This window comes from Rhizophagus irregularis, chromosome 20 (genome assembly GCF_026210795.1).
Source record: "Rhizophagus irregularis chromosome 20, complete sequence".
Classification (NCBI taxonomy): Eukaryota; Fungi; Glomeromycota; class Glomeromycetes; order Glomerales; family Glomeraceae; genus Rhizophagus; species Rhizophagus irregularis.
The window spans coordinates 2,774,251-2,790,664 of NC_089448.1; the positions used below are offsets into that span (position 1 = coordinate 2,774,251).

The following is a 16,414-nucleotide window of genomic DNA, read 5'->3' on the forward strand; positions in this document are numbered from 1 at the left end:
AAAAAAATATATATATATACATTGGTTAATTCTATGAAATTTCGAACCAGAGGCCGCGCATGCAGCGCAGTAATGTACATTCTTCTGACTTAATGCTAAATAAGCCACTACAAAATGATCGATAAGCACGTGATCACCAATAAAGTTTTCAGTAAAATTTTTTTGCTTTGTTAATGTTAGATTAATATTGTATTTGATTTCATAATATTTTTAATATAATGATTTGCCTTTTGCTTTTTGATAAAGTATTTCTTTATGCAGTTATCTAATTATAACTTAAAAATTCTCAGCAAGGATCATAATTTCTACTTTCTACTAGCTATTTATTTAGGATTGCTAAAATTCTTATATTAATATATTGATCTAGTGAATAATAATACTAATAGTAAGAAATTGATGAAATTGATAATAAAAATAATATTCATAATTATATAGTAAATAATTCAATATAATTATAATGGTTCATTTATTTGTACAGATAATGACTTTAAATAAAATTTAATAAAATAAAAAATACATGTTAATTATAATTGCCTTATAAATTCATTAAATAGTGATTTCTCATAGTTTATCATAATATAATAAATAATATTTGATTAATAACAAGTAATATAATATAATTGAAAATATTGGACTATAAAAATTCAATTGGATTTAATAATTGAATTTTACCTAATTTTATTTAAAACTTTCATTTTTTTTAAAAAAATAATCAAATTTATAAGTTAGTTTAACTTATTTAAATTTGTTTTATGCAAATTTTTACCATACTCTTCATTTAAATGACAAATATTTAATGATAATTGTGATCAATAATTTAATATTTACAGAAACTTTGTTTTTTTTATATGATTGAATTTTTCTTTTGAAATCTTTAGCATTTTTTCTATGAGAATGTAAATTTACCTTCAAAACTTTATGCCAAGTTTATAGATGATTTAAGAATAAAATATTTCTCTTTATAAAACTTTAAAAATTTGATCTGCATATTTTCTTTAATAATTTACTAAACTATTTTTAATATCTTTGTAGCATTTTAAATTAATTAATTTAGATAAGATTGTTAAAGGAATACAAATATATTCTTCTAATCTAATATAAGTTAATGATGGATATTGTGTACCAATAGCTTCACGGACATTGTACATCAACCAACACAATTTCTTTTAAATATTTTTTTAAAAAAACATAAAACACTTGATATAGTTCTTAAGAACAGGTTTTGACCAAAAGAGAATTGAAAAACGTCCCTGAATAGTTTATAGAAGGGACAAGAGCGCTAACAAAAATTTTTCTGGACAAAAATCATCACTTGTATTGACCATTATGTGGAAAAATGAACCAAAGGAAGTAAAAAACTTATTGAAGTCCTAGCGAAAATTGCCGAAAGAACCCATGAATTGGAGCATAAAGATTATAAATATATTCCCGGGCGCCTGAAAAAATTAAAAAAGAAAAAAAAAATAACCCAAGAGGGTAAAATTCTCAATCTCTCTACAACTGACACTACGCCATCACCTATTATATCAGTGCCTCCAACAACCACGCATGAAGATTACAGATTTATGTTCCTGGACCCCGAAGAAATTATTAAAAAAAAAAGAAAAAAAATAACTCAAATGATTATGTATGAGGGCAAATCCTCGATCTTTCTCCATGCTTTCCAACTCTCACCACTGATAATACTAATGTCTACGTTACCATCACCGACAAATCCGGACCCTCCAACTCCAACAAATGACACTACTATGATTAAGTTATCATCATCACCCCCTACATTGACAATTCCGGATCCTCCAACTCCCACTACTGACACTACATTGCCATCACCTATTACAACAGTGCCGACTGGCACTACTATTACATCAGTGCCTCCAACTTCCACGACTGATACTGCTATATCGTCACCTACAATCGTAACAAGCCGCCCCTGTCACCACCAGCAACCATAACAATTTCAAGCCCGCGAATGATACCACTATGTTGCCACAAGATCCTGCGAACACAATATTTGCAAGGAATTTTTAGAGTCTTGAATTTATTCATAATAAATTTATATTAAAAAATATTAAATAGTCTATTTAATCGATTTATAGCTTCACGTAGTAATTAATCAGTGTTGTTGATATAGTTTTGATTAATTAGTCCATGTTCCACTCTAATAGCATATCATATATTTCACGACATTCAATCTTCTTCACATATAGATCATTCAGGTCAAATTGCCACGCTTTTCTTGATGTATTTCTTCATACCAATTCAATATAAATACGGTTGAAAGTTAGTAATGATAATTGAATAAATACTTCAATAATCTCAAAATATAGAATTAGAATATAAACAATAAAAAAAAGCCCATCAAATTGCTGCCGGCTGTAGCCAAGCGTAGTAGTCATGAGTCGGAAACTAAAAATGAATTTGATGCTATTTTTCCTTTGTAATAAAAGGTAATTCTTTGAGAGCTTTGATCACAACATAATCAAAACGGTCTGTTTTTCCTCATAAAGAAACTTCAGTTTTGACAATATGGATATATTTCGCTTCGCTACTATCAAAAAACTGTTTGCTTATAATGAGTCATATATCCTTATATAACATCACCCATCATCAATTATGAATATCTTTACATAAACAAGGGTTGATGGAAATCTGGCAAGATCTCAAGAGATTTTAAGATAAAAAACTTACTTGTTCAATTTGATATGGATGCTAATTAAATTCTACAGCCTAATACTTAGTTAACACTTCTTTAGAGTCTCGTATGAGGAGAATGACCACACTCTTTAGCGAAAGCCGAAGCTTTATGATACTCATTTCACAACGCTCGTCTCTCTTGTCTCGAGGAAACTCAACCTTTTATTACGAAAAATGTCGAATCTTTTGATGTCTAGATCCTGTCCTAAAGTTCTCTATTATATTTTCTAATTTCGCCATTTGCCAATGTGAACGTCGCAGTAGAAGTGAAATTAGGTGTATTTTCTCTGACATGTCACGACTTTTTGATAGTTCGAGAAATCTGATCTGCATGATGTCTGTCGCGCCGCGTCTTCTACCAATCATATTGTACCATGAGTACCATGAGTTTACTATCGAATAAACTAAACTATTTCTGTTCCTAGTTTACCGTGCAAATTATTTTGGAAAGAAGTCAACACAGTCACCAGTCAAGTTTTATTATTTGGGATTAGAGGATTCCAACAAAAAAAGAAATGGTCACACTGAAAACAAAGGAGCATTCGATAACATATTTAACTATTGGTATATATAACTCCACAACAGTCCCATTAGTGACTTAATTTCAAGAGTATCCGAAAGGATTATGGCGGCTATTGGAAGTCGGAACTACAACTGGTAATAATAAATTGGTATATGCTGGGAACATTACTTTATCCCACTCTTGGCTATTGTACAAATAAACAATATATTAAAATAACAAGAGAATTGTTCGATTTAGAAATAATAACAAAAGAGAAATCGTTTCATTAATGGATCGCGTTCAAACAATTAGTTCTGCATTAAAGCCTATTTCTTCTCAACAAAAAAAAAAATTTAGATTATTTTCGACAGCAAAAATGCTACCAAGGTTTAATTAGGCTGCTTGATACTTTAAGGAAAATAAAAACTTTTGTAAATGAAGTAACGCAACTTAAAGTTTTAAGAAAGTATTTACATGCCAATAAGATTAAGGGAGAATTCGAAATTTTAAACCATATGCTTGATTCCAACATCACAGATTTAAGCTTTGCATTGACTTACTTTTGGAGAAAATGGAGAAAGGGGTGAAGAGATAATATTAGAAGATAATAGAGCAATGAATGAATTTCTGGATAGAATAGAGAGTGGTACTGTTAATAATCACAATCAAATTAATGCTGTTTTAAATGGAATTGTTGTTATGAAAAGTCAACTTGCTTCATTAGAAAGTCAGTTCACTGCTTTTGCAGCAACCCAAAACCAAAACTGAAAATATTCGTTCTAATTTCACTTCGGAACTACCAGCAAACCAATCGTTGTGATGCAATTATAGAACACTATAGAACCACATATTACATAATTTTTGCGCGTCTGAAGCGGTTACATTATTTGTAAAAATATATATACTGTTAGATTAAATTAGCTCCAACGGTCCCCCGTTATTATGTATATTTATTATCACATAACGAATACAATTGTTAAATGTATCTCTTGGATTTCCATATAAGAAATAGGAAAACGCGTAATTTTGTAAAATATGGATGATTTTTATATTATACTAATTAAAGTATTTAATAAATATATTTTTGCATTTATAATTTACAAATACAATCTATCTTCTAAATAAATATATAAATAAATAAATAACGGGAAAGAAAGAAGTAAACGTTTATAATTTAGCTTTTGTAGAGTTATCGTCACAATACCAAGCCATCTCAACTTCTTTTTTTTGAAATCTATTTGTTCAATTAAATAATTATAAATTAATAAACGACAACATCGGAATCTAAAGACAATTTGATAATAACCTACCCGCATTTTTCATAGAAGGGAACGTTCTATAAATGAAAAGAAATTTGAGTATTATATCACTTACAACATAATTGAATTCTAATTTATTTATCTTACCTTTTCAGAACAATCCAATATGACTGTAAAATAAAAAAAAAAGAGAATTTGTGATCATAAGTAAAATGTTTAACACCAAACCAAAAAATAAGAACAAAAGTTACCTTTATAACATCCAGTTTTAGCTCCAATATACTTGAGGGCTTGAATAACCCTATGAAATCAAATAAAAACATGAGTTAATAATCTAAAAAAAAAAAGAATAAATGATTTCTTTTCAATATTATTTTACCTTAAACCAAGTTTCTTTCCTTGTTGATTTTTGTCAACAGCAATATCCTCAATATGTCCAACCTATATTATAAATAAAATACAAAAAAAGATTTAAGATATCAAAATGATTTCTTTCTCCGAAAATCAAGATTTTAAAGTTATAGTTAACTGACAAGTCCAGTGTTCCTAATGAATTTTCGTTCTATGAATATTGTTCCAGCCCCAACAATACGGTTTTCGGGAGAAACAATTACGAGAGTAAAATATTCGTGATTATGCGCTTTCAAGTAAAAGAAACGTTCTAATATAGAAATTTATATATAAGTTATTTTCCAAAAAAAAAAAGAAATAATTGCATAACATTATAACAGTAAATTAAACACGTCATAAATACCGAGAAATCGAGCTTTAGAGATGTTTCCTATGACTGTAAGAACAGAAAGCACGTCAAGGAAACCGCGTTCATAGTCATCACTAGATAAAGGTCGAATACTATAACCTTTAGGTAAAGCTGCCTGAACTTCAGGTGAAATAAGGGTCGATGTAAAAAGAAGGTTTTCTGGAACAGACATGGTTTTAACAAAAGAGATTATTACAAAAGAATGGAAAATGAAAAAACTTCGATGATAAGAAAGTTGCTGCTTTTAATAAATGTATATACATCAACTTACATGGATCGACGAAATCACTTCACATAAACAGTACATAGCATTGGAAATTTCTACATTAGGTGGTTTAATACTAACGCGTCTCACAATAACTTTATTCTCATTAAAGTTTAAATTTATAAAGCATTACATATTTTTATTGTTTACAAAATTTAAATTCTTTTTTTTTTGGACAGGTATTCTAACTTTTAAAGAACTTGTATAAAACAAACGTGTTATTATAAATATAACTAAAATTACAATTAAATAAATATACATAAAATCATGAAGATATAAAGTGAAGGTTAAATAAATAATGTTACAAAGGTGACGAAAATAAACGCAATAAAACAAGAGAAGAAAGTAGGAGTTGAAGAAATGGCTCCCGTTCCTTTGGCAGAAAGAGCTGCACATTCACCAGCTTTACTCTATAGAAAAAAAGTAGTTTTTTTTTTAATATATTATACTTTACTATTTTTTTTTTTAAAAAAAAAAAAATTTTAATACTTACGGTTAAAGGTTGATCAGGATTGGTACAATTTGTAGCGGAAGAAATTTTAATCGGTTCATTCTTAGCAATATTTCTTAACCAAATACGATTATAATCAGATTTAGGCAATTGAGGATTAATAACATTAATCATATCTTCAAGCGAAGCGTCACCCATAGCAATAGCATTTTCCAACCAATCTCTACCATCATTTGGATTAGTCGTACCATCTTCACGATAAATTGCTTGATTTTTAACAAACTTATATTGTTGTTGGTCGGCCGTTAAACCAAAATGGCTATAAAAATCAGCTATACTAGAACCAATAAAAGTTTCATCGATTACAATATCAACATTTTGAATTGCTTTAAGGAAATCGGCTGAAGTGGCGTAAGATAAAGGAGTAGCATTAAAATAGGATCCACCAGCATCTTCAGTTAATTGTTTCTTAAATACCGCATCGGCTATCTTCCATGAAGGAGTATTTTGATTAAAATCTGATGGGGCATCAAAAATTATCCAAGCAACGATGGGTTTTTCTGATTTTGCATTTTTATTTGCCAAATTTTTTAAACATTCATAATTTGTTTTTATTTTTCCATAAACTTCATTAGCTTTTGATTCTGCATTAAAAAATGTTGAATAAAATTTTAACCATTCAACCCTATTGAGAATTCCTGGATCTGATGCTGTTGCAATAGAAATAGATTTTTGATCAGTTGGTTTCGCTTCAAATGCTCCAAATGATACATCTGCACCAGCCAATGCCATATCATTAAGAGTTTGATTATTGGTAAGAATTGTGATCGTGCCAGAATTTTTTGCTGATTGTATACATGGCGAAGAAACTAAATCCGAGGTATCCAACAATTTAATTGCTGACCGAAGTCCGAGTAACTTAATAAATTAAAAATTTAGTGATGAAGTTACACACAGTAAACAAATATCACGTGCAGTGTAACATACTTCAAGAAAGGGAATTGCACTGGTATCAGTTACAGCGACATTCTTTACGGAAATTTGAATTGGTTTGGCACCTGTTGGAAGATTAGTAGGAATAGGAGTTCCACATTGATAAAGGGCAAAGATTTCATTTGTCTGTTTATTAGTAACAAGCTTATAATTCTTGAAATAGTTGATACTAAACATAGTAGCCGTTTCAACTAAATAAAAATTAGTTATTAAGAAAAAAATATTTATTATTAAAATTCAAAATAATGTAAACATTCAAGGTATTATCTCTTAAAACAATTCAAGGTATTGAGGTATTGTCTCTTAAAACAAAGAATTCAAGGTATTGTATAAAACTTACCAGTAACTTTATCAGGGAAATAATCATTATCAGCATTAAATCCAGTAACACATTGATCCATAGGTAAATTTTGAGAGGAAATTCCTGGTATCAAAATGGATGATACCAAGAAAAAGAAAAAGCAAATTATTACAACATAATATTGTACAAATCCCGACATTTCATTAATATTAACAGAAACCGTTGAACGAGTCATTTTTTTTTTAAAAAAAAAATTATCGAAATATTTGGCTTATTTTTTAATTAAGTTCCTTTATTCCTTTATTTATAAAAAAAAAACGTATGCAAAATTTATTTTAATGTATATATATATCGAATAATGATAATCCTTGTTACAAAAATATAAATTACGTTGGTCGAAAAAAATTTAAAATATAAATAAAGAATTCTCGACAGTAGATCTTCACTTATTCGGTAATTTTGTGAAAAACATTTACATGCATAAATATATACTTTGACAAGTCAAATAACCCATTTATAGATTTCATGCCATTTAAAAATTTATCTTGTATTTCAAATATTAATACAATATTGATATGTGTTTACTTAAACAATAATACCTACAAACATTAAAGGAATTGATTTATATATTAATTAATAATTAAAATCTCCATATGTTTTTTTTTAAAAAAAAAAACTTATCTATGAAGTAAAAAAACGATAGATAATCGAAGATATTCTTGATATTCTTCATAATTCACAGAGGACAGTGTACGATTGGTTATGATTTTTTGAACGTCAGTGTAAAATTCCACCAATCATGTTGGGATCATCACATCTTAAACTATATAAGTATATATGTAATATTTTCGAATAATAGATCTAGGAATTTTTTTGTGAAATTTACATCGGATAAACGTATGAAAGAAGGAATTTGCGTGTAATACAAGCGTAATAATAACTATAACGTAATCTGCGCCTTTATTACAAATTATTTATTTATACAAATACAATTATTATTATGATAAACGTAATTTAATTTACAATCTCGTTAGCTTCTTTCTTATCTGCGCCTTCATATTTATACAAATACAAATTATAATATATAAAATTATAATATATAAAATTAAATAAATATAATATACTAATTAAATTATACGGCAGTTTCCACACTTTTATCTCTTGCTTCTCCTTTTGTTTCTCCTTTTACTTCATCTTTTACTTCTTCTTTATTTTGTTCATCGTTATCTTTGTCTTCATTAATTTTTGGTTTAGTAGCAGGATAAATATGATAAATTATAAGACCTAACATTGTTCCAACATATGCAACTGGATATAATCTGTACATCTAAATACGACAATAAAATAAATAAATAAAGTTATTACTGAAAAACGCGTGTATAAAACAAAATATAGATATATTACCTTTTCGTGGAATAAGTAAATAGCAAAAGTTAAACTATAAAAATCGCTCGTTAACAAAGAAAGATTAAAGAATGCTGCAGAAGACAAACGGAATAGTATTGGAGCTCCAGTATAAAAAAGAATCATAACAATAGTATAGGCGATAAGGATTCCAACTATAAATTAAAAAAATAAAATGATTTAAGTCTCAAAATTTTTGGAATGAATAAATAAAATAAAATAAATGTAATTACCAAGTTCTCCGTTCCAAATTACACCGGCTAATTCTGTTCGTTCCAATGCCGCTCTTTAAAGAAAAAAAAATTGAACAAATTAATTACATATTTAAACATATTCATTTGATCACATTCATTATAACTTACAATTGTATAGCACTGACTATACTTCCATAAAAACCGAGTTGACCTATAACTTCATACAATGGACGTTTTCTAACAAAGTATTCTTCCGTTACATTAGAAATAGCATAGAAAGTAGCACTTAGTAAACAAAATATATCCCCCAATACTGGTCTAGTTGCTATAAAGGATAAGTAAAAAAAAATTTCCTTAGTTTAATTTTTAAAAGAAACCCAAAACTATAAATAATAAACTTACCCGAATGCAAATCTTTCCCTTCAAGAAAGTCGGATACAATTATTACAGCTATTCCACCCAAACAAATTAGCACAGCAAGATACTGACTCCAATGAAATCTAATTTTTAAAAATATAATTGATAATATAACTACGCAAGGGGTTGACCATGCGTCAAGTAACATTATAGAGAGGAGTGAAGTATATGCGTATGCTTTCACACTAAAGTAATTTCCCTCAACATCAATAATGCTGAGAATCAAATCTAATATGAAAAGAAAATAAATTATCATTAATAATACATACACTTTTGCCGCAGATAACCTAATAAACATTAATTATCAAACATATCAGACAAACTTACACTTCCACCATCTAGTTTTAAGCATTTCTAAATATCCCCTAAATCCTTTCTTGTATATGTTTATAGGAGTATAAATTAGAAATAAAGCAATATAAGTCAATAAAGATTGGAAAGTAGGTGCAATTAAGTTATATTCTGCTAATTTGCCACTTGTTACTATAGTACATGTAATACAAAATGAAAGGAATTGGCCAAGTAACAATATAATAATAAATTCTACTGAGAAAAGATATGAAAAATGGTCTTTCCATCTTTTCTTGGTAGAGTCTGGTGTGGTCGAGGTAACATTTTCCGTATTAGAGTTGCTAAGTTCTATATTTACTTCTTCTTTCGACATTTTTTTTTTTTAATTTGATTTACTAATCTTTAAAAAAGTAATAAAAAATTTTTGAATTCTTTTTCATAAATCAGAGCAGGAAAAACTCTGATGTGAAGGTAAAAAAAAAGAAAATAAGATCCTTTTTAATATTACAACGTAATACAATAGTTAAGATAGATTTTGATAAAAAAAACATTGAACTTACCCAAAAACTCCAAAAAGAATCGTTGTACTATTTATTTATTATTAAGTATTATTAAGTTTTTTTTACACAACGGCTAAAAAAACGCACAAAATAAAGGATCACAATACCTAAAGTTTTACACAAAACGACAATTTTACATTAATTAATGAAAAGGTACCTGATTTTAAACCTGTTTTAGAATGTCTAAACCACTTGACCCCATGGCTAAACCCTGGGTTTCGGAAGGAAAGTCGGAAAATCCTAAAACCCTGTGTTGTACATTTGTACAATTATTAGTCAAAAAAGATAATCTTAGATTCGAATATATATATATACACATATATTAATATACGAATAATCGTAAGACCAGAATGAATGAATGAGTTTATGTAGTTCAACAATCGGAAAAGAATTTTCCATTAAAGTGAAGAATACGAAAAAAAAATTATTTCTTAATTAGCAATTAGCAAAACAAGAATTCCATTTTACAGAAATTTCGATACGGATTTATATATTTTTATTTAATGATAATTTCCTTCCACTTTAACAGGTTTTACTTTATCGGAACTAGAGGAAATTACGAAATATCTAAAAAAGCGGCTTTGTTTATATTATGAGTTATATTTGCAAAATAAATTCTTACCCCAAAATTAGGTTTTTGATTAAATACCACCTGATTCAAATGGCCAATTAAATCAATTAATCTCGAATACTGTATTTACATAATACATATATATATCTTATGGTTTAATATATACATATATAGTATATGTACTCATTAAAAAGAAGGTCTGTAAATATATTTCTAAGATTTTCTTTAAAGTTTCAAGTAGTGTTGTTATTATATGTTTTCAAGTAATTAACTAAAATTGAATATCTGCTATTTTTATTTAAATCATGTATATTATTAAATATTTCTTATATGCATTTTTATATAAGGTTTTTATTATATTATGTCTGTTTTTAAGTTAGTATTTATATTATATTTTGTTTTATTAATTAATTACTATATTAATTTAATAATTTAATTGTAGTAAATCTTTTCATTATAAATTTATAGTATTATTATATAACTTTACTAAATTACACCACTGGTGCTTAACATTATAATATGCAACTATAGTTTAAACTAAAGAAGTCACTCTAATTAAAATTGTTCAGCACCCTTAAAAATGGTCAAAAAAAGTTTACTTGATACTTTTTTTTTAATACCATAAATATTGCAAAATAAAAAAAAATTGAAAACCTAAAAATATATATATATAAGTATATACTATATAGCATTTAATATTGCAATATGAATTATAATATTTTATTAATGGAAACATTTTAATTTATAGTTTATTAATAATATAGAATAAAAAAATTATATAATAAAAAAAAAATAATTAATGTGGTGTTGAACACCAGTGGTGTGATTTATAATTTTTGTTATTATAAATATAATAATATTAATTCATAAAAATTACATTATTATATTAATTTATTAATATATTAATAATGAAAAGTATGATTTATGCTAATTTAAAATTTTAAATATTTATTAATATAAGAAGTTGAAAGTAATATAAAAGTACTTGAGCTCATACAATATACAATTAGAACCAGTTTAACATCTTTATTAACAAGCCAATGAAATACTTATTAGCTTTTTATAATATATCTTTTTTAATAATTTGAACAAAATCACTTTTTTTTTAATAAAAAAAATTTCACTTATTTTTTATTTTAATAAAAATTTTACTTTAATTTTAATCGGAAAGAATAATACTTAAAAAATTAATTACAGTATTTGAATAATTTTTTATATTGAAACCAAAATATTGCTTTAAAATCTTAGATATTACCATATTTTGCTGTTATTAAGTACCCCAAAAAAATAAGCACCCGGCCAGAATTATGGCGATTTCAGCCAGAATTATGAGCATCTTGGCCGGCATTAAGTGCAAAAAAGGGGTGCTTAATTACCGCCAAATACGGTAATAATATTTATATAACATTTCATTATATTTCTTTTTGATATTTATCAATACTATATTATAGATCATGATTTACATTTTTATTATTAGAAATAATACTACTTGTACTACTTGGGGAATTTTACAATAGGTATTTAAAATAAATATTTATTATTTTTATTTACAATATTGTGACAAACGTCAACATGATTCTATAGGCACTACCATGCACTTATTTTTAATTTACATGTAAAGGCATAATCTTCAACGGTTTAACCTTAAGTTGTTACTCTTTGAGAAAATAATAAGATTTATTGGGCTAAATTTTGTATCCAGATTTAAATTCTACAATAGGAGAACTAGATTTGGACAAAACCCCGAGTTCCACTTTACTAAATTTAAGTAAATCGATTTTAAGTTTGCACTATGTTACATGATGTGCAAAGATATTTTGATTAGATGTTGACAGTTAAATAGAAATTAAACCTATTACTATTACAAAAAAATGCGTAAAGAATAAAAAATTTCGAACATTCATTAAACATAGTTGAAAATTCATTATCTAAAATTATGGAGCGTTTACGAATTTTTTTTTTTTCACCAACTAAATTTGATTTTTGGAAAAAAAACAAAGTGTATAAATAGAAGTTAACTGTTGAAGTAACACATGTACCACAAAAACTTATCCATAAAATCGCTTGTTTTCTTTTGAAAAAGATATTGTAACGGCTCTACAATATTTTATTTATCCTTCAAAACGCCTTTCATTATTTATTTATTTTTTGTTTTAGTACGGCTAAATCATGAAAAGACCAAGAAGACAAAAACATAAGAAAAATATGCACGTCTTCAGGAGCCCTAATTATATGAATAAGAATGATAACATAGCTCCAAATCCACCTCAGCCTAACAAGGGTTTGTGTCTCCACACAAACGCTAATACAGATGAAGAACTTGTCCGTAATTCAACTTACAAGTTTAATAGCTCCGTAGAAACTCTCATAAATGACTCTGAAACCTCCCGGTTCGCTGTTTATAATAGAAAAAATGGAGTAAAAAAAGTTCCACGTCGCCAAAATGCCTGGATCATATACCGCAGGGATAAAAGTATAAGCCCTGAATTTGCCGGGACACCATCAAAATTTATTTCAAAAGATATTGCTAAAATGTGGGATAATGAGAAAAAGGAAACAATAGAGTTATTCGAGGCTCTAGCAAGAATATCTGTAAAAAAACATATCGAAAGATATGGTGAGGATTATAGATATAATCCTAAAGAGGCAAAAAAATCAAAACAACTAATCAATGAGGATAAATCATCGGTGCCCCCAGCCCCATCATCTTCAAAGTTCGAAGAACAAAAAAATTTTCCTACTCCCCCGATTTCACCAATAACTTCATCATCATCAGATTCGGCAGCGAATCCGGAGCAACAACAACCTTACCTACAATTTTCCACAAATATATATTTTTCTTATTATACGAATTAGCATCTCTGTATGAAGTCAAAATAGAAAAATATCGCAAAAATATGCCAAAAACATACTAAAATTTTTCTACTTTATACGCTTTAGTTCGTAGTAAAATAGAAAATTTTGAGTATGTTCTTAGTGGATTTTTGGGATATTTTTTTGTATCTTAACTTTGTATAGGGTATCAATTCTTTCGTTATATTTATTTTAACGATTTTTTCAAAAGTTTTTAAATTCAAAGTACGTATTTATTTATATATTTAAAATTTCGAATTTGTGATCCAAATAAAAAATCAATCATGATATACATTAGCTGACATTAGTAGTCAGAAAAGGTTAGAATAATTTTATTTTATGGGTGGTTTTTTTGTGATTTCAAAAATTATATATATAGTATATATTGTGAATTTTTTTTTAGGGTTTTTTTTTTATTTTGAAATTTTTATTTATTTTTTTTTGGCGCTGATAACCTCCGATACATGTTTTAGAGTGATTATGAGGCCAAATTTGATTGCAATAAAATTGCAATAAAATTTCCAAATTACAAATTATATATTTCTGATATACCGAACATATGTATAGTGTATACACAGTATCCAAAGATTCATATTAGTCTGCTTTATATAATCTTTTATTTTCTTTTCTATTTATTTTATCTGTCATATTTCTTGTTATTCTTTTTTATTTACAAATAAAAACTTTTTTATGGAAAATTTCTTTCCAAAATACTTTAATATTTTTGGTGAAGGGTATAAAAAGAATATAAATATCTTCCATAGATATTTGACAATTACAAACTCAGATATTAAAGATCATGGTTTATGGCCGTGTTACGAGTTGATCCAAGACTATTAGTGATGTGATTTATATCTGACAAAGATATTTGGAATTACAGAATCAAATATTAAAGATCATGATATATAACTGTGTTACGGGATAATTCTTGTCAAATATAGCTTCATATGATTTCATTGGAAACTCAAATGGTCATAATGATCATGAACTTGCATAGAGATTAGAACTTTTGGCAAGTAGCAACCCGTAGAACTAACTATAGACGTTGAATTTCTATACTTCAACTGCAACTTTTCCGATCGTTTTGTATTTCAAGAGAATTTAATGATGAACGAAGTTTATCGTTTAAGACAAATAAAGAAAATCTGGTTAATATGACGCATGAGATGAAGATAGTTGTAACATGTCTCACATACAAATTTTTATCAACAAGCATTAATGACAACATAAATATATATAGTAAAGTATATTTTTAGTTTGAAATCCTTAACACCTCGTATGTATAATATACATTCTACTAACTGTAAACGTTAACTCATTTTACTGAGGAGATGTACTGTACATGTATCACGTGTATCAAGAATTGAGATATGTAAACCCTTTAATTTTACTGACATAATATATACGGTAATTCCTACCAGAATTATAATTATTACTGTAAACACGATCCAAGTCACGTTGTCGCCTAGAATTAAAGTTGCTTGCCGAAAATAAAAAGGTCATTGCCGAAATAGTAAAAATAATTTCGACAATTCGACATGACGAAATGAAATTATTTTATTATTAAAATTGACCAAAATGCAAATGACGAAATAGAAAAATAATTTCGACAATTTCGACATGACGAAATTTACTAATTTCGACAAGCAACTTTACCTAGAATCAAGATTTTATACTTAGAATGCATGTAAGAGAAATGGTAAATGCATTTACGGAGAGAGTTGATTGTTATGTTCAACTTTTATTGTATATTTTAATAGTGCAATTTTAAAACTAAAACATGAAATTTATAATACAGTCAGACTTCTATAATTGCACTCTCCATAATTGCACCCATTATGTATACCCTCTCTAAATGCACCCTCCCGGTTCGGTCTGATCTCTAATTATCTTGCCTCTATGAATGCACACCCTCTCTAAATGCACTATTTTGAAAATTATGCATATGGCCCCAAGAGGTGTGCAATTATGGTCAATCTTTACATTCGAAGAATTAAGTTTTCATAATTAAATGCTTCATATTAAATTTAATAATTTTATTTAAATAACTTTATGATGAAAGAAATCAGAATACAAATAAAAAAATCTTTTCGTCAATGCAAAGGCCATTCGATAGAAAATTTTATTTGATTGAAACCACCGAATACTCATTGAGACAGAGTGCATGTAAGATTGGTAAATACATTTACGGAAAGAGTTGACTTCTATATTCAACTTTTATTGTATATTCTAATAGTGCAATTTTAAACTAAAACATGAAATTTATAATACAGTCAGACTTCTATAATTGCACTCTCCATAATTGCACCCATTATGTATACCCTCTCTAAATGCACCTTCCTGGTTCGGTCCCAAGCTTATATAATCTCTAATTATTTTACCTCTATAAATAAACGCACACCCTCTCTAAATGCACTATTTTGAAAATTATGCATATGATCCCAAGAGGTGTGCAATTATGGAGGTCTGACTGTAATCGGTATAATCAATCTTTACATTCGAAAAATTAAGTTTTCATAATTAAATGCTTCAGATTAAATTTAATAATTTATTTAAATAACTTTATGATGAAAGAAATCAAAGTACAAATAAAAATAATCTTTTCGCCGATGAAAAGGCCATTCGATAGAAAATTTTATTTGATTGAAACCACCGAATACTAATTGAGACAGAGTGCATGTAAGATAAATGGTAAATGCATTTACGGAGAGAGTTGACTTCTATATTCAACTTTTATGTATATTCTAATAGTGCAATTTTAAACTAAAACATGAAATTTATAATACAGTCAGACCTCTATAATTGCACTCTTCATGATTGCACCCACTATGTATACCCTCTCTAAATGCACCCTCCTGGTTCGGTCCAAAGCTTATATAATCTCTAATTATTTTTACCT

At 27.3% G+C, this 16,414-nt stretch overlaps 6 protein-coding genes across 6 annotated transcripts; 3 read left to right on the forward strand and 3 right to left on the reverse strand.

Annotated features, from left to right (window-relative positions):
• Positions 1 to 1,133: 1,133 nt before the first annotated feature.
• Positions 1,134 to 2,253, forward strand: OCT59_013192 (uncharacterized protein). Its single transcript, XM_066140653.1, has one exon. The coding sequence runs from the start codon at positions 1,566 to 1,568 to the stop codon at positions 1,950 to 1,952; it is 387 nt and encodes a 128-aa protein (XP_066001517.1). The 5' UTR covers positions 1,134 to 1,565; the 3' UTR covers positions 1,953 to 2,253.
• A 1,232-nt stretch (positions 2,254 to 3,485) lies between these two features.
• OCT59_013193 (uncharacterized protein) lies at positions 3,486 to 3,964 on the forward strand (the record flags this gene model as incomplete). Its single annotated transcript, XM_066140654.1, has 2 exons — positions 3,486 to 3,583; positions 3,778 to 3,964. 2 exons carry the CDS (start codon positions 3,486 to 3,488, stop codon positions 3,962 to 3,964), a joined length of 285 nt encoding a protein of 94 aa, XP_066001518.1.
• A 260-nt stretch (positions 3,965 to 4,224) lies between these two features.
• OCT59_013194 (uncharacterized protein) lies at positions 4,225 to 5,387 on the reverse strand (the record flags this gene model as incomplete). The annotated part of the gene is made up of 7 exons (XM_025310889.2): positions 4,225 to 4,430; positions 4,507 to 4,532; positions 4,603 to 4,625; positions 4,707 to 4,756; positions 4,835 to 4,896; positions 4,989 to 5,116; positions 5,210 to 5,387. 7 exons carry the CDS (start codon positions 5,385 to 5,387, stop codon positions 4,364 to 4,366), a joined length of 534 nt encoding a protein of 177 aa, XP_025177384.1. The 3' UTR covers positions 4,225 to 4,363.
• A 159-nt stretch (positions 5,388 to 5,546) lies between these two features.
• On the reverse strand, positions 5,547 to 7,497 carry OCT59_013195 (uncharacterized protein). Its single transcript, XM_025317883.2, has 4 exons — positions 7,265 to 7,497; positions 6,919 to 7,115; positions 5,974 to 6,849; positions 5,547 to 5,890 (listed from the first exon to the last, which is right to left on the reverse strand). Exons 1-4 carry the CDS (start codon positions 7,458 to 7,460, stop codon positions 5,768 to 5,770), a joined length of 1,392 nt encoding a protein of 463 aa, XP_025177383.2. The 5' UTR covers positions 7,461 to 7,497; the 3' UTR covers positions 5,547 to 5,767.
• Positions 7,498 to 8,357: 860 nt separating this feature from the next.
• OCT59_013196 (uncharacterized protein) lies at positions 8,358 to 9,998 on the reverse strand (the record flags this gene model as incomplete). The annotated part of the gene is made up of 6 exons (XM_025317882.2): positions 9,568 to 9,998; positions 9,226 to 9,468; positions 8,992 to 9,148; positions 8,863 to 8,915; positions 8,630 to 8,784; positions 8,358 to 8,552 (listed from the first exon to the last, which is right to left on the reverse strand). The coding sequence occupies exons 1-6, from the start codon at positions 9,902 to 9,904 to the stop codon at positions 8,358 to 8,360; spliced, it is 1,140 nt and encodes a 379-aa protein (XP_025177382.1). The 5' UTR covers positions 9,905 to 9,998.
• Positions 9,999 to 12,747: 2,749 nt separating this feature from the next.
• Positions 12,748 to 14,214, forward strand: OCT59_013197 (uncharacterized protein). The gene has a single exon (XM_025317881.2). The coding sequence runs from the start codon at positions 12,832 to 12,834 to the stop codon at positions 13,516 to 13,518; it is 687 nt and encodes a 228-aa protein (XP_025177381.1). The 5' UTR covers positions 12,748 to 12,831; the 3' UTR covers positions 13,519 to 14,214.
• The last annotated feature ends 2,200 nt before the right edge of the window (positions 14,215 to 16,414 follow it).